Source organism: Scardinius erythrophthalmus, assembly GCF_964197995.2.
Source record: "Scardinius erythrophthalmus genome assembly, chromosome: 18".
NCBI lineage: Eukaryota > Metazoa > Chordata > Actinopteri > Cypriniformes > Leuciscidae > Scardinius > Scardinius erythrophthalmus.
Genome location: NC_138238.1, coordinates 18,038,384 through 18,063,185, shown reverse-complemented (window position 1 = coordinate 18,063,185; position 24,802 = coordinate 18,038,384). Strand labels below are relative to the sequence as shown.

The 24,802-nt window shown below is 37.3% G+C and overlaps 2 protein-coding genes across 3 annotated transcripts in view; one reads left to right on the top strand and one right to left on the bottom strand.

Annotated features, from left to right (window-relative positions):
• Positions 1-3,479, bottom strand: part of cpped1 (calcineurin-like phosphoesterase domain containing 1) — a 30,888-nt gene extending 27,409 nt beyond the window's left edge. Inside the window, exon 1 of the mRNA XM_081392662.1 lies at positions 3,264-3,479. Coding sequence (XP_081248788.1) covers positions 3,264-3,327 — 64 coding nt within the window. The 5' untranslated portion in view covers positions 3,328-3,479. The remainder of the gene's footprint in view (positions 1-3,263) is intronic.
• The window catches only part of shisa9a (shisa family member 9a), a 76,049-nt gene that overhangs the window by 36,722 nt on the left and 14,525 nt on the right, over positions 1-24,802 (top strand). Inside the window, exons 1-2 of one of the 2 annotated variants that reach the window (XM_081392663.1) lie at positions 5,119-5,896; positions 7,119-7,225. In XM_081392663.1, the coding sequence (XP_081248789.1) occupies positions 5,385-5,896; positions 7,119-7,225 (619 nt within the window). In that variant the 5' untranslated portion in view covers positions 5,119-5,384. Of the gene's footprint in view, positions 1-5,118; positions 5,897-7,118; positions 7,226-24,802 lie in introns of those variants that run through there. The other variant, XM_081392664.1, reaches the window with a different exon arrangement.

The window sequence follows — 24,802 nt, the reverse complement described above, 5'->3', positions numbered from 1 at the left end:
GGATACCCCTGCTGGGAACATCATACAAGCCTGGTCTTTGCTTTTCTCTATACTCACTTATGTAGAGTATGTGTGAAGAGATTTTTTACAGAGCAGCAAGCCCCAAGAGCTAAAAGAAAAAGAGAAATTCTATCTGTTCCTGATCCTGGCGGTGTAGCCAAGAAGGATTTAAGTCTCAAAATTAATTGTAACCTGTGTGTGTTTGATTATTCAAAAAATAGCCGGCTCATAGGAGTCATTCATTGGAGAGTCAAACTACACTGGTTGTGCTCTATGTTTCTGATTCACTAAACAGAATCACCTCATATAACTGAGTCATTCATTGGAGAGTCGGACTACGCTGGTTGCACAGTATATTTTTGAATCACTAAAAAGAACTGGCTCATTAGAGTCATTCCCTGGGGAGTGAATCGGACTACACTAGTTGCACTCTGTTTTTGATTCACTAAAAAGAACCGGCTCATAAGGGTCATTAATTGGAGAGTTGGGCTACACTGGTTGTGCAGTGTATTTTTGAATCACTAAAAAGAACTGGCTCATAAGAGTCATCCACTGGGGAGTGAGTCGGACTACACTGGTTGTACTCTTTGTTGTTAATTCACTAAAAAAGAACTGGCTCAAAAGAGTCATCTACTCAGTGGCCAGGCTACACTAGTTGTGGTGGATGTTTTTGATTCACTACAAGAACCAGTTCGTAAGAGTCATTCATTTGGGAGTTGGACAAGATTGTGTAGTATGTTTTAAAATCACTAAAAAGTACTGGCTCATAAGAGTCATTTGTTCAGTAATTGGACAATGCTTGTCCATGCTGTTGATTTGATGGCAGTGTTGCAGTGCCTTAAGTAAAGTAGGAAACTGTCAGCGTATTTCAGAAGAATGCATGAGCCGGAATTCTGAATAAGAATGGGTTCTCAATTCCAAATCTATTTTGTCATTGAACCAATGTTAAAATAACTTTTCATTTTCGAATGAGCTACATTTTAATTAGTAATGCAGGATGAAGTTTCAACACAAATCTCTATGGGCCAACCAAGTTGTTTCAATCCATTCGTTTTGTCTTTCTAACAAGATGAAGTGTTTGCTATGCTCCGAGCATCACTTTGGGAAAGCACAAAACCTGGTTAAAATAAATAAATATAATAAAAACACATGATATCTGACCAACTCAAAAAGCATTTAAAATGTACCATCTGCTGCCTGGAATCTTGTTTGTTGTCAAACACTTTCATGTACTGTCCCCAGAGACTGGAAACTATTTTCAGGCAACTTTAAACAACATGAATTGAGAGGAGCAGACAAAGCTCCCGTGACAGCCGATAAGCACAAGCCTCTTTCAGCAAACATAAATCAGAGGGATATCTCAGATGACTCCCAGAGCTTTCAAATACTGCTAACCTAATCATAAGTCAAGATAAAAGCCTCCTGTGATAAAGCATTAAAATATCAACTCAACTCACAGCATCCACTAACAGCCACTGCTGTAGGCTTTTCACATTAAAAAAAAAAAAGAAAAAAAGTTGCAGATGTCAACACTGCCAGTGCAAAGCAAAGAATAAGCAAGAAATTAGTCTGGGATGAAGATTTCAGACTGGATTTAAATAACAGTGAGCAGAGAAACCACACAGGGACAGAAAATACTTGAAACTCACCTGAACAAACTCAAATGAAAAACACCAAAACCAAAGACTGAAAGTCTTGCATGAAATAAAAATTTCAAATCTATTTTCTAAAATGCATTTTAATTTCCATTGTTTTGTGTAATTTTTTAATTTGGCCTCTTCATTTTAATCAAAATGTCACACACCACATTTTTTTCTTGTACTTGTATGTCACAAAATGAAAAAAAAAAAAAAGGGTCTGTACAGTCTATACATCTGTTTCATCGCAACTTTAAGTTAAAGGGGGAATTCACCACTGGCAAGATTATGTGACTAGAGAAAACAGAGAAAAATGGCTGTGGCATTCCCTTTTGCCAAAAACTTCAACACCCATGATGCACTTTTGATTTCGACACTACCAACATTAGTGGTAGCAATAGATTGCTTCAGAAATTATGTATTTTGGAAGGCCAAAACCCAGAAATAACTTCCGGTTCCATCGTCAAAGTCAATGGGTTTTTGATTAAATGCCTGAAATAAAGTCTGTGGTTAAAACAAGGTCAAAATATTTTCATTATTTATTTTACGACATATAATATGATAAGTAATCACAAACTATACTAAGTCAACCTTTTAGGGAAAATGTTTTTAAAATAAAGACTGAAAGAGTTGTTGGTGCTTACGGGTGGTGACATTGACATGGCATTTAGCCTTTTCTTCTGCCGATTGTATTTAGGCTTCAAAAATCATAAAAGTTGTGTTCTTTTGCGGAGATTATCATGAAGAACAAAACGAGAACGAATTATAAACTTTTGTTGGTCACAGAGCTTTTCTGCAATAACCTGAAAGCCTACGGAAAAATTCACAGAGGGAACCAGGGTGATGCTAACTTCTGGGTTAGCCTACAAAAATATGTTGTCACTGCAGCACTTTATACAAGAAAATCAGCGGATTTATTCTAGCAGTCATGTCTATTATTCTGATATGGAAAAGCTATGCTAAATGTACTTAAATATTTTATTATAGGACTGCAAAATAAAGGGTGTTTTCAAAGAGAGAAAATGCCATATCTTTTGTAGTTATTGTCAAAGGTGGTTTGTCCTTGCAAACTCTATGGTACTGTGGTGCAAATTTGTAATCACTTCAGTGCAGTGCAGTTATTTATACAGATTTCCCAATTTCATGTGAATAATTGCATATTGTTGGTTTTTGTTTACTATAAACGTTTGATATGTTTAAATCTGTGTCCTCCTAAAGCACAAAAAAAACGGTTGATAATCACTGATTTAGCCCATTTTAACCCACTTAGCCTATGTTAGGTCAACGCTGGTTAATACATGTCATGTGACGTTACAGTTTCTAACTAAATTAACCTGCAACTATCTACGGCACATTCCCAAGGTGGTTTGATGGGCCTATTTGTCACAGAATACTTACTGAAAGGTCTGTTATCAAAATAATAGTCGTAACGTTGATAAAGAAGCGGTAGTGTGAGACTTGTTGGAAGTACACCTCGGTCAACGACTTTACAAGGAATTATAAACTTGGATTGCAGTGCTTATAAAATAAATAGAAGACCAGAAACCAAAACATACTGTCATAATAAAAGTTTCACTGCATCATCTATAATGTAAATCGACGTTAGCTAGCCTCAGCTAACCGTACCTTCAGTCAGTCCCTTATAACTCCGATCCTTCGCCCTCAGAAAGACACTTTCATCCTCTGCCATTGAAACGCTATAGTATATGACAATAAAATGTTCAATCTGGATTTCCTACGATGGCGTTTCGTTTTTCTGTTTGGCAACAAAATGAGGGCGTCTGTTGCTAAACCTGATAAAAGCATTGGTTACTTAATAACAGTGCGTTCTTGAATCGATGCGTTTGGGGATGTATTAGCAATGCCTGACTCGAAGATCGGCTCTTTAATGCTCAATTTGGATATAATTTCTGATGTACAAATTGAGGGACAACGACACTACTTATATGGACTGTATTACTAAATTGATACAACGTTTAAATAAACAAACCACGAAGAAATAACTAAAAAGTTCACGGTATATATTTGCGATGTAGGCTATATCTACATAAAGCACACTTTTCATGCAAACAGGTAGTTTACATCTGGTAGCTTAAAATAGGTTCATAATGGTAGGCATATTTATATAGTCAGGAGCTTTGCATATTCATAAAGTAAACTTAGAGGCTATGTCCTTAATATAAAAAGTTTAATTGTTTCTTAAGTTATTCTATTGGAAGACGTTGTATGCTATCTACAAAAGAATTGCTATAAGTAGGCTACTCTGGTTCATATTCAGCCATAAATTAAACTTTTGTCATAATTTACTTAGCAACCTGAATGACTTGGTAAAACAAAAACATTTAGCAGGATTTCTGATTTCCAATTAAAATGGATTGGGATCAGGGGCTGTACAAAGTAAATAAGTAAAAATAATTACAATTGAAAAAGTAGTAATAAACACCGTAATAAACTGTATAGCAAAATCCAAATAGACTATCCATTTTGTCTTACATGTTTGGAGGGATGACACACTTAATTACGCACTTAAAGAGGTGGTTGATTATGATTTCACTTTTTTAACTTTAGTTAGTGTGTAATGTTGCTGTTTGAGCATAAACATCTGCAAAGTTACAACGCTCAAAGTTCAAAGCAAAGGAAGATATTTGCTTTAAAATAAATAGTTTTTTAAGGACTACAACAAACTGGTAGGGACTACACGACATTCCTCTACATCAGCAACATAATTCATCATCTCAATTCAGAAACGTCATGTTGCATTATACATGTTGTCACTTCTTCTTGAGTCTCTCCATCATTGTCCGACTCCAGTTTAAACATAAAAGGCAGAAGAGTTTCTGACACAGGAACTCTTGAAGCTCCGCCCTCTTACCCGGGAGCAGCAGCTCATTTGCATTTAAAGGGATACAGCGTTTTTACTGACCCTCAAAAAGGGACAACTTTAACATGCTGTAAAAAAAATGATCTGGGGTATTTTGAGTTAACACTTTTACATACACACTCTGGGGACAACAGAGACTTATTTTACATATTGTAAAAGGGGGCGTTGTACCACCCCTTTAAATTAGATGATGTTAAACGCATCTCGCAAAAGGGTTGCGCAGACCCATGCATTGCGCAAAGAAACCACAAACCTTAAGCATTTAAATTGTCTTTTTTCATATGCATAGTCTAGTAACTTGCATGTAATGGAATTGATTTACGAGCTGCTTAGGCTACTTAGCCTATGTTGCGATTTTATTATTATTATTTTTAGGCTGGAGCCTTCAGAAGTTATTTTACGCACCTGATAAGAACGTATAATCTTTTACAAGTTGCACATAGTAACTCAAGTCAGACGGCAACTTTTCATTGTGATTCTTTACTACAAGAACACTTTTTCGTGTCCAATCCCTCCCATGTCTCCTCCTTCCCTTTACGCACTGTCTCTCCCACTCTCGGCGCGCGCGCTCCACAGTTCTGCCTCAGCTCTCCTGTCATCATCACAAACAAAGACAGCCTTCAGGGTAGTTGGCGCAGTGCTTTCAGGGGGCTAAAAGTACTTGAGAATCAGCAGAACAATTGGGATAGCGATCAGCAGCTGTCAGAGTGGACTTTAGAAAAAAACTGCAGTTTAAATTTACCTTTTTGAAAATGCAAACCTCTCCGAATGGCTTTGTTCACTCATGTGGATTTATGCCCTGCTGTCAGTGAGTCGTTTCTCTGTCTCAATTTGTCCTTCCAAGGAAGCCCCCAGGAGACTACAGGATGAAATGGACAGTCTTGCTGTTAGAATACTTCTTTGTGAAAGTTCTGGTGTTGCTGTGCAGCGCGGACGGGGAAGCGCAGCAGCTCGAGGGCTTTATAATGCTCTCAGGATCCAATGGGTCCCGGGATGAGGAGAGCGTTTCTGAACCTCCACATACTGAAGACAAATGTCGGGGTTACTATGATGTCATGGGACAGTGGGATCCGCCGTTCGTTTGTCAAACAGGCAATTATTTATTTTGTTGCGGCACTTGTGGCTTCCGATTTTGCTGCGCTTTTAAACACTCTCGATTGGATCAGAGCACATGTAAAAATTACGATACACCAGTATGGTTAACAGGACAGACACCGTATAAGAAAACCATAGACCCTAGACACGATCCAACCAAGGATAAAACAAACTTGATTGTATATATAATATGTGGAGTAGTGGCAATCATGGCACTTGTCGGGATATTTACCAAACTTGGACTAGAAAAGGCTCACAGACCTCACAGAGAGAGCATGTCTCGGTAGGTAACTGATAGTCATGTTGGCTTGACTAAGTCAATTATTATTCATATTAGTGTGTCAGCAGTGTGTATGCCAGTTGTGCCAGTCTGCACTGCTTTAGATGTTTTCCCTCCCCATGTAAACAGAGCTAGACCGATGTCTTTGACTTTCCATCGTATCTCGCTGCTTTTTCAGAGTGTGGTGACATTACATTTTTGTCTAGTTAAGAGATGTTCTCTTTTAAAATTGCGCATATCTCTGTTTTTGAACAAACGATCCATTGTGAGTGATTGCTAGGGGCCATTCACACATGATGCATTCAAAAACAACTATAAACTGAATGAAGCAAATCGCAGGTGACCATTTTTTTGGTCATAATTTATATTTATTTTGTTATACATAATTTAGATGAGATAAGTTACAAAAAAGAAAAGTGGGAGAAAGAGGGAAAGCGCTTATAGCGTGAGACAGTAAAAAATGTCGGTCTGATGCATGTGTACATTGACCAAAAATTAGGCTAAAAGCTAATTAAAAAAACGCACTCTGTGTGAATGGCATCTATAGGCTGAAAATTGTTTACTCCATCCAAGAACGGGTAAACAAAAAATCTCCTCACTAACTCAATATTTTGCAGCTTTTGTGCCAAAAATGTTGGTTGCCATAGCTCTGCATTTACTGTTGTGCCTATCCTTCCCATGCATGTTCATGCCTAATTAGAGCAAAAACAATCCTGTGAATGTTCATTATGGTTTCTAAATTCACGGATTTGTGTTATGCAAGCTCTCTTTTAAAAGGCTCTCTTGAATCACAGATCTCAGGAGATTCACATGAAAGCATGGTTAGCTTGCACATGTAAACCAAGAGAACTGAACAAACCGTTTTAGATATTACATCATATTGCATAACGTTTGGTTGTCAGTTTTTACCATTTAGTTACTCAGCTTGGATGGTGGAGGTGTAAATCTCTTGTTCCTACTGATATAGTGGGTCAAAACCTCTGATGAGAGCTGCACAGCCCACAGTGTGCAGGTTGCTGAAAGAGCGGCTCACAGAAAAACCTGTACTCTTTGAATCAGCACTCTGGACAGCGGCACCAATAGCACTGAATGAATAGATGTCAGTCTACCGACATTATATCACTGTATGCCGTTCAGCTGTGCTCTGATATCCGAATACAGAATGATTACACAATGCAAGGCAATTCAATGCATACAAGCTAACAAACTGCTTGTTCTTCAACAGAGCTGTTGCAAGCGTCATGCAAGGCGCCCGTCAGGGTCAGCATGAGGAGGCCATCGGAATGCACACACAGCATTATGACACTGTGCAAGCGAGAGCAAACAACATGCGTAAGTTGATTGTAACCTACTTCCTCTCTTTCCCCACGAGCTCAGCATAAACTATGCACCACATTTATACTCCTGAAACAGTCTAAAAGCATGGTTTCTCCTGGCTCGAGTGCTCAGTATACATCTACGCAATATAATGCACTTGTGTACTGAATTACATATAAATGATACATATATAATGAATATTAAGCATTCAAAGTTTTGCTTGTGGTGCAAAACTTTGTTGGTTCTGCATCACTTTCTTATTCTATACTAAGCATATATAAAGATATATTTATGTGTGTGTGTGTATAAGAGAAAAGGAGATGCTTAGAGCACAATTCTTTTGTGAAATAAGCCTATTTACTTCAACTATACCGTGGGCTGCCGCTGCAGTTGTGTGCATGGCATTGTTTAACGCCGGGATCGAAAGAATGGCTCCATTATAAATGTTTAAACTCTCATTTGTTCTGTTTCTGGAGTGATTACATCACCCACTCTGTGGTTATCTACTCCCTAAATATATCTGTGTTGAAATAATACAAAATACAGTGAGAGTATTGAAGCCCCCTTAAGAGGGATCCATTTTGGTTGACACCGGAAGTGAGTCAGTAGCTGGAAATCTAATTGTAAAGATAATGTCAATCTTTCTTCACTGCCATGCTTATTTTCATGCTTCGATATCTGCATAAGAAAGTTTTGAAAGCTTAAATGACTTTATGCTTTTTTCCTTTATTTTTTTTTTTTATTTTATTTTTAAAAAAACAAAGACTAAGAGCAATAATATATAGACTATGTTAGAAAAAGTGATTCTTAGAGCACTCGATTTGTGGGATTTAGTTTTTTTTAGCAGTAGCACAACCTTTTTTGGTGCTAAATAAAACTTTTTTATGGGTGCATAAAGAATCATCCTTTGCATGTGATATCCAGAACCTCAATGGTGCTGTGAAAGAGCCTTTTCATACGAGTCTGAATGTTTTTTCTTGCTTTATTTTTTATTTATCCACCTGCTCTGCACCTGCACCGTATAGACTCTTACATTTTTTAAATAAGAAAAGAAAATAGTAACCCAATAGAAAACATTTTTAGCAGTATGTGGATGATGTTTCTTATTCACATGCAGACAACCATTAGATATGGAAAGTCCCATCAAATAATGAACAAGCTTTACTCACAGATTTGACCTTGAAATCAGTGTTAGCTCTGTCATCAATAGACAAAAAAGTCATTAAAAGAGTTGTTTTTACTCACCTCTTATTCACAGATCATGATCCTTATTCTTGCAGTACTGGCTTGTAATCCATAAACCTGAGTGTAATTATCTGGACTGCTTTTAACCTCTGAACCGAGCGATTTAAAACACCGTCCCCCGGGTTACTCCGTATGAGATAATGATTTGAACCGAAATCAGGAGAACAGACACCGCATAAGCGAGTAATTCCAGCGACCTAAATATGAGAGATTTCTGAATTCTGGGATTGACCCCTTAAGATCTTGTAATTAAAACATAGAGATGTGTTTTAAAGCTAAAAGATAATTTAAATATGTGGTTGTTTTAATGAATTATCAAAGAGTGTAGATAAGAATAAAGGCTAAGATTCCTGATAAAAGTTTTTGATGCTGAATGCCAACAGCCCCTTAACAGATTTTGTAACAAATCTTGCACAATAGAAGTTCATACACTCTTAAATGGCAGATATGAGACTGGATGTTTGGATGAGGCTCTGTGTGTGCTGGATGTTAATTGCTGTTATTATTTTAAATTAGGGCTGTCAAAAGATTAATCGCATCCAAAATAAAAGTTTGTGTTTACATAATATATGTGTGTGTACTGTGTATAATTATTTTGTATATATAAATACACACACATGCATGTATATATTTAAGAAATATTTGCATACATATACTGTATATATTTATATATAATTTATATTATATATAAATATAAATTTTTTATATATAAATTACACATTTTTCTTAAATATATACAAGCATGTGTGTGTATTTATATATACAAATTTAATTATACACAGTACACACACATATATTATTTAAACACAAACTTTTATTTTGGATGCGATTAATCGCGATTAATCTTTTGACAGCCCTATTTTAAATATGTAAAGCTAGTTAAAGACGGGATCCCCCCCACCCCCAATTTATTTTCTTGTGGTAATCAGATTTGCTCATGCACGTATGGACATATGGACTGAAATTATTTTTTCACATAAACCGATCCAGTATTCTTCATATTCATCCTCTGAGAAGCTCACAACCCAGATGCTCACCCACCGTGTGCTGAATGATTAAGTCTAGTTACCTCACTGAAAGTGCAAAATTACTAGGCCTTTTTCCCAAAATGATCGAGGATTCTGGAGGATATAGTACTGTGCTCCATTACCATCACAGCTTGGCATTACGAGAGTACTCCTGATTTTAGGAAGAAAGAGAAAGAAAGAAGTCATGAATACAGAATGCTTTATTTTTTGGTCATTGCATGAAAATAATCAAGACTTAAGCCCAGTGTGATTTCAATCACAGTACAGTATAGAATGTTAAATTCTGCATGGCAGTGACCTGAATTGAGGAACAAAAGCATTTCCTCCCACCATGTACTGAGCAACTGAACCTTGCAGATGAAGTGGAGCTTTTTCCAGAGCCACAGCTCAAACTAATTACCTTAATGGGATTTCCCAAAAGAAACAGCAGAAATCTATTACGCTGTATTTATTTCGAGCTGTGCACTAATGCAAACACCTGAACAAAGATCTGCTTACAATAATGCAGGTGCAAATGACACATCTGCATGTTCTGTATGGACTTAAGTGAGATAAGTGAGAAATAAAACCTGTCTGTTTTCCTTACCAAACTCACTATAATTTAATACAAAACTAAATGGAGAGAATAGAATGGATTTCTCACCTATTACATTCTTCATCCATGTGATTATTCTTCCCGTTGGCACTACTTGCAATCTATATCTGCAGTAGACTTCAGCAGATGATTTTGAAAAACTAACACAATACAAGACGAAGGCGTCGGCAAACACAATAGAATATGTAAAAACATTAAAAAGTACCATTGTAAAAAGCTGTGATATTAAATTAATACAAATAAAAACACCTGTGAAAGGTTATCCCATTTGTGACCCTGAACCACAAAACCAGTCACATGGGTAAATTGTTTGCAATTGAGATTTGAAAACTGAATACATAAGCTTTCCATTGATGTATGGTTTGTTAGGATAGGACAATATTTGGCCGAGATACAGCTATTTGAAAATCTGGAATCTCAGGGTGCAAAAAAATCGAAACATTGATAAAATCGCCTTTAAAGTCGTTCATTTATGTTTGCGATTTTGCTGCATCCACTCACAAAAATATGATTATGTATTTACGGTAGGAAATTTACAAAATATCTTTATGGAACATGATCTTTACTTAACATCCTAATGATTTTTGGCATAAAAGAAAAATCGATAATTTTGACCCATATAATGTATTGTTGGCTATTGCCACAAATATAACCGTGCGACTGGTTCACAACTAGAAGCTGTGCAATGTTGTGGCATCATTGATTCCTACTGTGAGTGACAACACGCTGACCGTTCCAAGATGGCGGGTCTGGAGTGGTCGAATGAGGAATCTACGTATAGGATCATACATAGGATTATACCTATGGTCGACATATGCGTTTTAGAAAGTTTCAACTATGACCAGTGTCTGCTCTAGTTTTCTCCAGAAGTTATGACCGATAAAATGACATTGTATTATTTTAAGTAAAGTTGTGGCTATCTCATAACATCTTGACACAAGTGCTTGTCAATGCGGGTGTGTTGTTTTTGCAGTCTCCGGTATTTTGTTGTTTTTGTTCCGTCTCTAATATTTTTTCATCAGTTTAAATGTTAAATATTAGTCACTCAAACCCATTTGTCTAAACTTCGGTCTCACACATCTGCCATAATTGTATTTTTTTAACATGTTATATTCGTGTTTGTAGTACTAAACCAAATCCTCCTCCAAAGCGCAATGGGTTGTGGGCAATATTAGCCGTTTGAGTGTGCACGGATCCACACTTCAAAAATCTCCCGAAAGAGTAGGCCATCCAGGGATGTTTGGCATACTCTTTTCAAAATACTACACTTTGGTTAATCAGATTGGAATTATCTAATTATTAAGATTGATAGTTTGCAGGGATACTTTAAGCTTAAGTGAAAGTGACATGACGTGTAGCCATATGGTGTCCCATGGTCGGATGGGTGAAATGCAGAGCATTTTTAGTACACGACTACTGAACAAACACCCACTGTGAACACTCACCCAGAGCAGTGGGTAGCCATTTTTGCTGTGGCGCCTGGGGAGCGATTGGGGGTTAGGTACCTTACTCAAGGGCACCTCAGTTGTGGGTAATGAGAGTGGAAGAGAGCGCTGTTCACTCACTTTCCCCACCTACATTTCCTGCCAGTACTGAGACTCAAACCCGTGACCTTCGGGTTATAAGTCAGATTCTCTAACCATTAGGCCACAACTGCCCCCGTAAGTCATTGACTCACTCAGTCAAGTGATTCGTTCAAAGTCCCTAATTCATTCAGTAATGAAACAGCTGAATGCCTGTATGAGTGAATCACTGAATTCGTTCAGAAACACTGGGGCTGTATCCGAAAGCTTAAAATTGCTGCTTTCGTAGGATGCATTGCAAAGTAGGAAGGCATCAAAGCACGTCTGAATCCAAAGCTAGCTTTCACTTCCTGTCTCCTGAGATACCTTCATCTGATCGATTTTTGAAGGCAGCATAGATGTATCCTTTGCTGCCTTTGATATCCCACAATCCTGTGCTTTCCATTCTGTGACTGTTGAGCAAAGAAATAAAGATGGCATCTGAAAGTTGTGGTTGGTGGTCAGTTTGTGTGTAAATGTAAGTTTTTGACCAACGTCTTCCACTTCTGATTGCAGTAATTAAATATTTGCTTAGTTTTCACCAAAGCTCGCTCTATTTTGTTGTTGATCATTAATCCATTACACTGGTTTAGAAGTCTGTCTGAAATCAGTTTCTGGACACAGCCAGTCATTCATTGGGGAATGGATCACCACTAAAATGTTGTTCGGAGACAGTGTTATTTTAGATCTCAAGACAAGATGATGAATTGTGATCTGCATGCAAAAATATCAGTTTTGTAAGCTAATCCTGTTTTATATAAGCATAAGATGCAAGACAAATCACAAAACAGAGATTCTAACTGTGTTAAGATCTTAATCTCTGGCATTTCTGGAGTGCTCATGTAGTGCTTTCTGCAGTTTTTTTTTCCAGCGATAATACAATAAATTCATTGATAATATAATTAATAATATAAATTACAATTACAGCGCAAGCCATTTTCCCTGGACGTTGGCTATGTGTAAGAGGAGAGCGTGTGTACTCGTTGCGTACCCCCCACCACCACCACCACCTGAGGCACCATCCAATCCCATTTACTGGGCCACGGCTCACGGTCCTTGAGGCAAGCAGCATATTTCTGTTGGCTCAGCGACCGTAGCCACCATTGCTGCTGCCATGTTACAATGGCAGAAGCCCCCCACCGGGATTGCATTCAGGTCAGCATGGTCTCCCCACACTCAGAGAACTCCACCAAGGAGAACTGGCTCTGATTTCACACCCAGAGGACAGGCTGGCAGCCTATTTCTTCCAGCACGTTGGGGGAAGAGGGACATGTGGCCATCTGATGTGCGTCACTGAAATGGGGCTCGCACAGGTCTGTTACTTGATGCCAGCGCTAATTTTACTTCGCATGCAGAACCCCGGTGCCCATTGTCACAAGGAAATTCAATCTTTGATGCTCCAGTCCTAGTAAAGAATAAATGTGAGGTTTGATTCTTTTTTTGCAAGAGAAAATGCAAAAGGAAAATGAATTCTCCTGATATGGCAAAACTCCTAAATGGATTTATTAAATGGATTCATAAATGGATTTATTATTAAAATTGAAGACGTTTACTAAATCTTTGCCAGACACACCACTGCCAGTTTGTAGAGTAAAGTCACATTAGTGAAATGTTGTGTGCAAAAAAGGCCCATTGTCAATAGTGAAGTGATGTACAAAGCACAGCTTACACATAAGTCACTTTCAAATCATGCAGTTTTCTTTTGGTCAACACGGTGAATGCGTGGCAAACTTGAACCCATTGCAAAATCTGTGCAGAGAAATCTTTCCGTTTCATGCAAAATTTCCTATTGTGTGGGTGTCTAGTGAAATGACTGGATTTTGCCAGCAAAAATGCATTGAACTATGGTGAATGTGACCGTACATTATTGTTGTTGCCGATGTCAGTTCCAGTCAAAACACATTTCACACTACTGGACTTGGATCGCAGACCTGCCAAATATCTCTCGGCATCAGCGCTTCCCTCAGACCGTGACTTTGATAATTCAAACATAGCAATCATGCACTATTTTGCCTCGGATTTGGAGGTTTTGTCAGCAATCTTCATCAACTGTCAGAGAGTGGAAAAACAGAGCTAAAATTGTGTAGTATGTGGTTGGCATAAGGTCTAAATGGAAAGCATTGCTCACAATACTGCATTTTGGAATGATGAATGATGAATACATGAATGGGTCAATGATGTGATTTCATCTTTTATCCTATTTAATCTTTTTTTAAATACATTACAAATGCATCTCACGCAAACAGTGATTTAAATACACCTCTTCTATGATCAGCATATTTTTGTTATTTTTTTATTAAAATTCATTTAGGTTTTTGGTGGTAGTGGGGGTGGTTCACTGCTTATTACTATTTAAAACTTTTGACTGTAAAATCATGTGGTGCTACCAACATGTAAAAACATGCAGGTTGTAAAAATGTCATGTGTTGTGACTCCCCCAAAAAGCTACACGACTTTTAAAATCTGAACAGATTTTAAAACACTAGACATCATATACTTGGCAACTTATGGTTACAGAGAAAACTGGGTATCAACACTAAATGACTAAGGTTCACAGACTACAAGACTTTCAAGTCGTTCTGAACACAACAAGCTAGGAGATGCATGAATAATAAAAACAATGTTTGTTTGTTTTTAAAGGTACAATATGTAACTTTTTTACTTTAAAAATAGCAAAAATCACTATATCTATGTTATAAATATATATTTTTTAGTTGTGTACTTACATTATCCCGACTGTTTCCAACAACTTTCAAACCAGGAGAAATTTGTAATTTAATTCGAAGACACGTCCCGTTTCTTTATTTCCGTTTTGTCGCCGTCAATGGCGTCATATCCGCGTTGTCCCTGATTTCCGCTCGTATTGCCATAGTAACCAGAGCTATGAACCAGAGGCCACAGACGTGGACCACGGTGTAGTTCGCAATGTCTGTCTGCACACTGTTGTTGTTTCGTTCAAACATTATGGACCATGGCAAGCAGACTTTGGATAAAAAAAAGAACTAAAACGAGAATCAATATCAGCGCGGTGTTTTCGAGATGCCAAGAGCTCCCATAGACAGTATATAAACGAGAGCTCCACGTCTGAGACTCCACGACCGCTTCTACATGTACTTTATTAAACATGTGAGCACATTTACATAAAACTAATCAATGTTATACAGTTCAACAATGATAAAATGTTAGAATATGATCTGTATGTTATTCTAATGTTGATCTAGCTTACTAATAGTCTCATACAGACAAACTAACACAGAATAACATAAATTTCAACACACTCAAATGCAGTTTAGTGTGCTAGTGAAATGTTAGACCAGGTGAAACAGCGCTGCGTTACCTCACAAGTTTAATTTGTCTAATAAACTGACCTGTGAGTAGTAATTCTGCGTGTAGTTCGGTAGAATGAAATGTCCATATTCCTTTTATATCCGTGGGACTCGCGTCGCGTGTGGAGCTGATAGCTGTCTCTTAGCAATCCCGACCTGCTTCATATCACAGTCATGATAAAAACATCGATGTATTTACTCATCCATAAGCATTATTAGATCGGTCGGCTTGACGTTGACGACAAGATCCATAATTATTAGCAAATGTTGCGTCATCAAACTACGCCTTTGTTATTGTAAGAGGTTAGTGACCCCTAGCGGCGAAAAAAATTACATAGTGTACGATTAAATCAGCAAAAAAAAAATAAAAAATGTATCACCTACTAATGGAATAACAGTCTAAAGTCTGTGTCCATCATACATTATGCGATTTCTGTGAAATCTGTCAACTCCGACTGCCCACTATCTGCAGATGGCTTTCAATTTTGGCAACTAGTGTTAAATATCCATATTTAAAACTTCATAAACTATAATCACTGGCTTCTAGCAACGGCCGTACGCACGTTCACAAGAGAGTCGGGTTCCAGCAGAAGAGTGACCTCTGACCTGATGATGTGGGTGTATCGTTTTAGGTGAGAATAGACGGCTCTTACGAAAACCACGTAACTCTTTCGTGAACGCTTGCTTGTATGTACGTTGCCTAAAGCAACTGACTTTTTCAAAACCATATAAAAAATCTGTACTTGGCATGCGTGTTTTAAACTACATTCTTCCTTCTTTTTCAAAGATTTTATCTTTTCTTTACCTGCCGTGGGGATTCTTATTTGTTATTGACCTAAGTGTTAAGTATTGCAATAGATCTTAAAACTCAATAAACAAGTATTGTGTATCACACCAAGAGCCTTACAGTTACTTATCAGTTACTTAGTGGCTTATGAGCACCTCAAGAATTTGATTTGCTGATCCTGAAGGCTTTTGTGCAGGGAAGATTTAAAGAAGCAAAGACGGATGGACGGGAAGGAAAGCTGTCCGAACGCTATTGATCTACTCGCTAGTCAAGCAAAGCAGGGGAGCTGAAGAAAACATCTTTTCTTTTTCACTTTACTGCACCATACCCATTGTCGAGATGTCCATCTGCCTAGAAAAAAAATACAGTCCTGTTTCAAACTGATAGCTGCCACCATCCAAGACAGATAACACACACATGGAAGATGTTGAAATGACACCAAAGAGAATCGAATTCCGCTGTTACGGAACATTTTTAATCAAAATCCAACATTGGCTGACAGCACAATGAGAACAAGCACCATTGGAAGGGGTTTTCCCCTGTTAGCACCTACTGAATCACATCAATCCCAGACTGCCTTGGTTACCTATAGATGCCATTCATGTATGCATTGATTTGAATCATTCCTTGTGGCTCTCCTCTCCCTACGCGACTGAGTGTGTCTGTTGTCATGGTGGACACGCTCATGCTTGCACAAAAACACACAATCCTTAGATCAACACACCACTGCCCAAAAACAATGCATAATTCATTTCATGTAGCATGCAGAAGTGAGGGAAAATGACAGATTAATGTATTTTCTGCAGAACACTTAGCACCTCCAGACTGTTTATCATTTGACATGACAGAAACAGGAATCATTTCCGTCCTCTGTCTGTTCAACTTCAACTTTAAGTGGACAGCCAGCTTTCTTTATCACGGTTGAGGCCCTAATGAATAATAATGAGCTCCCCAAGAGGGCGAAAGGAGATCCAAATGCAGTTTTACAGACAAGATTAAGTTAGATTCAATTGAATGTGCTATTTAATGCAGTGATTGTGGATGAGTGCCACTCCATCAAACACCACAGTGAAAATGAGAATGTGTTTATGATTAAATTCTCCTTCATTAAGTGAAATCCCAGACAGCAGGGGCAGGACTCAGGGTTGAATGTATAATGAGCAACAGAGACAGACTTACAATGTTATTCTGATTTTATAGTGATGGCAAATTTCCCCCAAAAGCAATGACTGGCATTAATTGTAAAACAGGTGTGACGGTGGATGTATCTGATGATCGGCGGTTTGAATCAGTGCTGTTAATAGGTTCCTTTGTGGGTGTGTGTGGATGTGTGTGTGTGAGAGTGAGTGAGTGAGTGAGTGAGTGAGTGAGTGAGTGAGTGAATGAGTGAGTGAATGAGAGAGAGAGAGAGAGAGAGCCTTTGACTTTTAAAGGTCTATTTATTTACAAAAAAACATTTTGTTAAAAAAAAACATTAACTTTTCACATTAACAATGTTTCCAAGAAAAAATGAAAAATAAATCCCATTCAAACACAGATACACTTAAGTATACATTTCCAAGCATCCATCATTATCAACATCACAAATGCATTGATTTATTCCCATTTATATTTAAACATTTCAATGTCTTTGACCCGTTTATAAAAAAGTAAATTCAATTTTAATGTGAGATTTTAATAAACCTTTTAAAATGGACACCACATCAGTTAATCCATCACCACTCAAAAAAGCTTTTTCCATGACAACCATATGGCCAGTTTTGCCAGCCCAAATAAAAAATTAATTAAAACATGAACTTCCCTTCTATTACGACTATATTTTGGTCCATAAATGAAATAAATCAGTGTAAAAACTTCCCCCAGAGTATTACACCACTCTTCCAATCTATAAAAAAGTGGTTGAAGTCTTTCACATTCTAAAAACAAATGAAAAACGGTTTCCTGCTCTCCATATAAAGGACAACCCCTCCCTGCCTGTGGGTCAAAATGTGCTCTGTCTGTATCTGTTCGTAGCTATAATCCCGTGTACAATTCTCCACTGAAGAGATCTCTTCTCAAGAGGTGGTTTGTACACGGACCGCCAGCTACCTTTAGGGGAAGCGCCCAGCCCAAACATCTCCTGCCATTTTGACTCTTTGACACTCTCTAGTGTTTTAAAGTGCCATATTTTAACACAGAGAGTATAAAAGTAGAGAGAGAGAGAGAGAGAGAGAGAGAGAGAGAGAGAGAGAGAGAGAGAGAGAGAGAGAGAGAGAGAGAGAGAGAGAGAGAGAGAGAGAGAGAGAGAGAGAGAGAGAGAGAGAGAGAGAGAGAGAGAGAGAGAGAGAGAGAGAGAGAGAGAGAGAGAGAGAGAGAGAGAGAGAGAGAGAGAGAGAGAGAGAGAGAGACAGCCATCTCAGAAGCATAATACATTAAACAAAGATCATTATAGCTGTATTATTATTCATTCAATCAATATAACTCAGTGGCTCTCAACTGGTTTCGCTTCAGGACCGATATTTTAAATTGGGCACAGAGTGGCCACCCAACACCAAAGTATTAAAACTGTGCATAAGTAAATAGATAATTTCCCTTCAAATCAATGATTGTGTAGTTAATATATTAGTATAGTAATGTAGTTAGAAATTATTAATAAAAAAAATGCTGAAAGAAAAAGATCAGTTTCCACAAAAATATTTTCAACATTGATAATAATAATAAAAACGTTTCTTGAGCACCAAATCAGCATGATAGAATGATTTCTCAAGGATCATGTGACACTGAACACTGGAGTAATGATGCTGAAAATTCAGCTTTGCCATCACAGGAATAAATTGCATTTTAAAATAGAAATGAGTTATTTTAAACAATAATCATATTTCACAATATTACTGTTTTGGGTGGCACGTTGGCTCAGTGTGGAGTTTGCATGTTCTCTCCGTGTCAGCGAGCTTTTTGCTGCAGGTACTAAAGACATGCAGGATATTGAAATTGGAATGGAAAAACAAAATTTGCCCATAGTTATGAGTGAGAGTATGAATATCTGTGTCTGGTGTGTGAGCCATAGAAAGGATAAGAGGTATGGAGAATAGATTAATATTACTGTTTTTACTGTATTTTTGATTAAATGCAGCCTTGGTGAGCATAAGGGACTTCCTATAATAGGAAATCTAACAATTTTGTAAAAAAAAAACAAAAAAAAACAGCAAAGTGCAATTTATCCTTGAACCCACAGTTGCCTAAGATTATCTTCATCAAGTGTTTTTCTTTACATAGGTTTTGTTCTTGTTTTTCGAGAATGAGAGCATGTCAGGCAACCTATTGGCATCTGTTTCATTTGGCTGCTGCATTTACCAGGTGACAAATTAATTTGCACCAAAATCCTGTGCCGAGTTTGATTGTATATGCACAGCCTTTGACATTAGGAACAATAGATATATCAAGCATTTTCTTTTCCTTTTTAAAAGCCTATTTATTTTTGCTATCCTAAGTATGGACAATTGTAGGTTGATGAATTAAATGTTTCTTTCAAACCAGACATGCGATCAGGCTCGAGTCTCTATCCACTATTGGTTAGGATATCCCCTCAGTTGTTGTGCTTGTTTCCTGTCCTACTTCTTTTTGAAAATACCAAAAGGGAATAAAGAATATGCAAGAAATGAATGAGAGCATGTCAAACACGTGCTGTATCCAGTTTTTGGGTTGTGACCCACCAGTTAAGAACCACTGACCTAACTAATAGCAGGAAAGTTAAAGTTGACACGACGCAGAAGTTGCAATAGTCTTTACTTTCATATTGTGTTGTACACAAAAGTTTGGGTCTGTAAGATTTTTCGATTTTTTGAAAGAAGTCTTTATTCTCACCCAGGCTGCATTTATTTACTAAAAAAAAAACAGTAATATTGTGAAATATTATTACAATTTAAAATACTTGTTTTCTGTTTTAATATATTTTAAAATGTAATTTATTCCTGTGATGATAAAACTGAATTTTCAGCATCATTATTCCAGTCTTCAGTGTCACATGATCCTACAGAAATCATTCTAAATATGCTTATTTTCTGCTCAAGAAAAAAATCTGATTATTATCAATGTTGAAAAAATAATAATTTAGGATTCTTTGATGAATAGAAAGTTCAAAAGAACAGCATTTGAAAACATCTGACATAGAAGTATTTTGTAACATTATACAATACTGTTCAAAAGTAAGTTTTTTTTTTAAAGAAAGTAATACTTTTGTTCCACAAGGATGTATTAAATTGATCAAAAGTGACAGTAAAGACATTTGTCATGCGACACTGAGGACTGGAGTAATGGTGCTGAAAATTCACCAGAATAAATTATATTTTAAATATATTCAAATAGAACACAGTTATTTTAAATTGTAATATTTCACAATAATAGATTTGGACTGTATTTTGGATTTGAACTAGCCTGGTTAAAACCAGACCCTTCTCAGTTGAAACTGAGTATAGGGTCTGGGGAAGCTATGTATACAAATCATTTCCAAAGGGGCGTCACCAACTGACGTAGCTCAAATTCATCTGGGCGCAGTTGTATAGTCTTAAAACCAATCAGATCGATGAAGGGGATGACGTATGCTTCGAGTGTTGTTCTTTGCTCCGGTTTTAACGAAAACGGTAAGTTTAAATCGCTCAAAACAGACGCGATAATTGATTCGTTTATATACTGTCTATGATTCAAACGAGTGATGTTTCACGGCGGCAACCGGCGTCACATGTTGACGCTAAAGGGTGCCCTTTGCGTCGGATATTAAAGAAATTTCAAAAGCGTCAGTATTATGACGCCCTAGGATGAGAATGCGTTGCATGTAAATCCCTCCCCAAACGTTTCTGATTGGTGCCGCGATTTCAGCGGCACAGTAATGAGTTTGAATGGGCTCTTCTCCAGACTATCCTGAAGAGAGAATTAAAATTCGCCGGAAGTAGTCTGGGTTTTCCCAGGCTAGATTTGAACTGTATTTTTGGATCAAATAAATGTAGCCTTGGTGAGCAGAAGAAACTTATTTTAAAAACATTGAAAAATCGTACTGAAACGGAGTGAAACGGCTTTCCAAAAAATGCAAAAATGTAGGGCGGGACTTGATTTTGCCCATCGGGTACTGTTTGGATCATTGTGGTTTGCAATTTTATGTGATCTCATGTGATTGACAGTTTGTCATCAGAGAAGAGATGTCGTTGTAAGAGGGAGGGAAGTTATTTTCATTAAATATTATGAAACTAACTCAAAATTACAAAAAATTACACAAAAAGGTTTATTTTTATATATCCAATTAACAGATGTTTTTTGCTGTAACATTGCAAGTGTGTTTCGCTGTAATCCTGCCATGATGTATGATATTTATAAGCTTCTCATCTCTTGAACTCTCATGTTCTCATGCTCTCCATTGGCAAAAGAGCTTCAAACTTTGCTAAAAGGGATATTGAGGTTCCATATGAGATTACCTTTTACATGGATTGTTCACCCTTGGAAGAACTGCGTGCCTTGGCATCAGTCTTTTTCATTTAACGGCACGAGATCCATTGCCTTGCAGCACCGTTTCTCCAATACTGCTGCTGTCACCCTGTTTCATATCCTGGAATGATCCTTCTATTGGAAAATAATGCCAAATGAGAGAATAAGAGAGGAGGCCTGGAAGAAGCTGTGTAGATCACTAGAGCACTTTGGACTTTGTGAAAATGTAATCTCGACAATATATTTGATATAAATAAATTCAATCGCACAGCTCCCAAACTTCCATCCACTGACGTATACGCCCATTTGGAAAGAGAAGCAACTATCTGAGGAAGTTTGAGTGATGAATTTACAATTGCAGGACATTTAAACCAGCTATTCATTGAGTAAAATGCATGAAGAGACCCTTTTCAAACTTTATTTATGTACTTTATGTTTTACAACAACATATTATTTTAACATTTTTTAACTCGCACACTCCCGGAGGACCCCAGTTTGAAAACCTCTGCACTAAACCAATGAAAGTCATTTTTTTGAACTAAAAGGTTTAAAGAAAAGGTTTTAGGTTCCTTTTCATTTGAAATGCTTATTCTGTTTTATATTACAGAATATTCACTGCTAAAGATCATGCTTTATTCATTACAAATAAAATTGCCATTCATTGTTTTCTCAAACACCCGAAGACAAAAGCCAAATTGTGATTTAATTAGCAATAACCTTATATGACCCCACTGTCCACATCCTCAGTCGTACACACAGCGTACAACAAAAGCCACAAAACAATGGTGTCCCAGAGAGGGCAATGAGTGTCTCACGGGCGCTGATACTTGACATCTGGCAATCACTGTGCTTCCCTCTTCCTGCCATGGCTGCACTTTGCTAATGTCAAGAGCAAGTGGGAGACACGCAGAGAATAGTCCTCTCTGATTTGCAGAAGATATCACTTGCGAGCTCAGATGCCCTTCTGCCATCTCCATCCCAGAGGGATGTGCAGCTCCCGAAATACCCTCCTGCATCTTTAATGAGAAACTGGAAAGGTATCTTATAGTCACATTGTTGACTTGTTCTCAGTCTATGTGCTTTGTGATAACCTTGACATATTTAACCTCAAACACCCTGAGGAGTCTGGGGATTTTCAGACAGATGCTATTGCAGTGCATGGTTAGAAGTGGATGCCACACAGATAAATCGTAGTAAATGTATAGTAATAAATGGGGTATCAAAACAGATGGCGCAGGTTTGATTGACAGACATTTGGTATAGCAGATGTAAACACATTTTTCTCCACCTGCTAAAATCTCAAAATGATCTCTTTGTTGTAGGTTTCACTTTGGTCTAGCGATGTAAACAAGATCCTAGGGGTTACTTTAAAAATTCCTTTATTCCTTTACTCCCTACAAAGCACTGAATTGCATTACTTGGTTACTTTTTAGTTACTTTTTCTCATCTGGGCTGGGCAACAAAAGTTCTATTTTTGGCAAGTGTAAGGTAAAAAGGCCCTTTCACTCCAAAAGTGCAACTGCAAAAGAAAATGCAAATTCACGCCTGTACAGTAGAGGGTGCTGCTCAAACAAACCTTTCATCTGTGCTGCCATTCTGGACTCTCAATACTTGAGATCAGGAATTGGATAATTGTTATAAAATGAAAAATTTTATTCCACTTATCAGTTCCTGTGTGTTGCATTCAAGTGCAAGAAGACGCAAAAGAGATCTCAATTCAGCACTCGCACACTGTCAACAGTGCACAAAAAAGCCGCTTCTCATATAGTGCACAAAATAATACACACAGAATTAAGTCAAAATATCCTCGTAAACGCAGTCGGTTTTGAGTTAAGTGAGCGTAAACAGTTAAGAACGCGTGTAACAGTATTTTGTATACTTGCATTGGGTCTTAAAGTGACAGCAGCCTAATAAACCTACTGCTGTCTGTCATTACTGTTAATCAAAGACCAAAAGGAAATCACTCACTGGTCTTGACTGAATAACTTTTGTAAATTTAATAAGGATTAATCTATATTTTATTTAAAAAAAGAAAACTGTGCTGTGTTATTTTACTTTTAATTACAATTTATGAACTTTGCTCAGTATTTATTTGTGCTATTGCTAATTTGCTTATTTTTTATTGTTGTATTACTGACTGTACTTGTCTTTAATAATGTTTGACATTTATATATTTTTTTATTTTTTATTTTTACCATTTTGGAATCGTTAAAATTCAAATGATACTCAAAACCCTATTTGCTTTTCTTTAATCAAAACAAACTCAAAATTACACTTGTTCAGGTTATCTGGAAACAAAAATACAGGAAACAGAACAACACATTTTAGAAGATGAGATCTGACAAAGACAAAACATGGCTATAAATACACAGGGACAAACTAGGGACTAAACCAGATGATTAACTAGACACAGGTGTGACACATGAAGGGCCAAATCAAAAAGCATGGAAACTGATGAGGCGTTTCTCAATAGTTCTGACTTGCGTCCTTGGTAGTTTAGACTTGGCAAGTTCGACTCAGGACTACTAACTCCCGAGGACGCAAGTACGTTAATTCTGCAAATCGTACAGCAGCGCTATTGATAACGTCACTCAGCTTGCTCTATAGCTACACTCCAGTTATCTGTATGTATATTTACAATAAAACGAAATATGTTATACAACACCACCCTGCCTCTTTTTATTTTCATATTAATAGCCACACAATGTGGTTCAGGCAACAGGTACATTGACTATCTTCACTGCAATATATGAAACATATTAATACTCTATGTGGTTCAGGCGATATGTGCATATATACCCTGATTATCTTCACTGTAGTCACGGTTATCTGGACTCACTCATCTTTAGTTTAACTTTCATGGACTTTCAGTTTATTGTCATCAGTCACTTTTCTTTGTCTTTGTTTCCCACCACTCATCTGTTCCCATGGACACTAATCTTCCACCACTGCTGCACATCATTTAGTTTGTTACCTCTGTGTATTTAGTTCCTCTGTGTTCAGCCTTTAGTTGTCGGTTATTGTTTGTGTGTGCGTTATACACGCTGTTACATTTGCTACCTTCTAGTTTAATAAAACCTTGTTTATTAATCCTGTTGTCTGTCTTCATCATGACAACTGTATGTATAATAATATGAAATATGACATAAAACACAACCCTGTCTTTTTGTTAAATATCAGTTTAATTATCAATAATAGCCATTATAAAAGTATAAGTATAAAGTATAAGAAGCTATACAATAGAAAATAAAGACAAGCAAACAATTCAGGCAAACGTAAAGTCAGCGCTATAGTACAACGGTACAGTTATGATGGTTTTCTTCTCCACCATTGACGCATTATAGTTGGTCCGAGATGCTTTTTATGATACCTGGCTGTTTCAAGTCCGCACAAGTCACCTCTCCATGCATCTTTGATAAAAGAGGCAGAGATTGAACACACCCGGGGTTTAAACTGTACTTAGATGTGAACTTTGAATTGAAACACTACTTGGGCAGAGACTGATGACATTTCACAAGTCCACAAGAACACAAGTACAGAAAAGAATTGAAAAACGTCTATGAACTACGACAAAGGAAACACAGGAAACTGAACT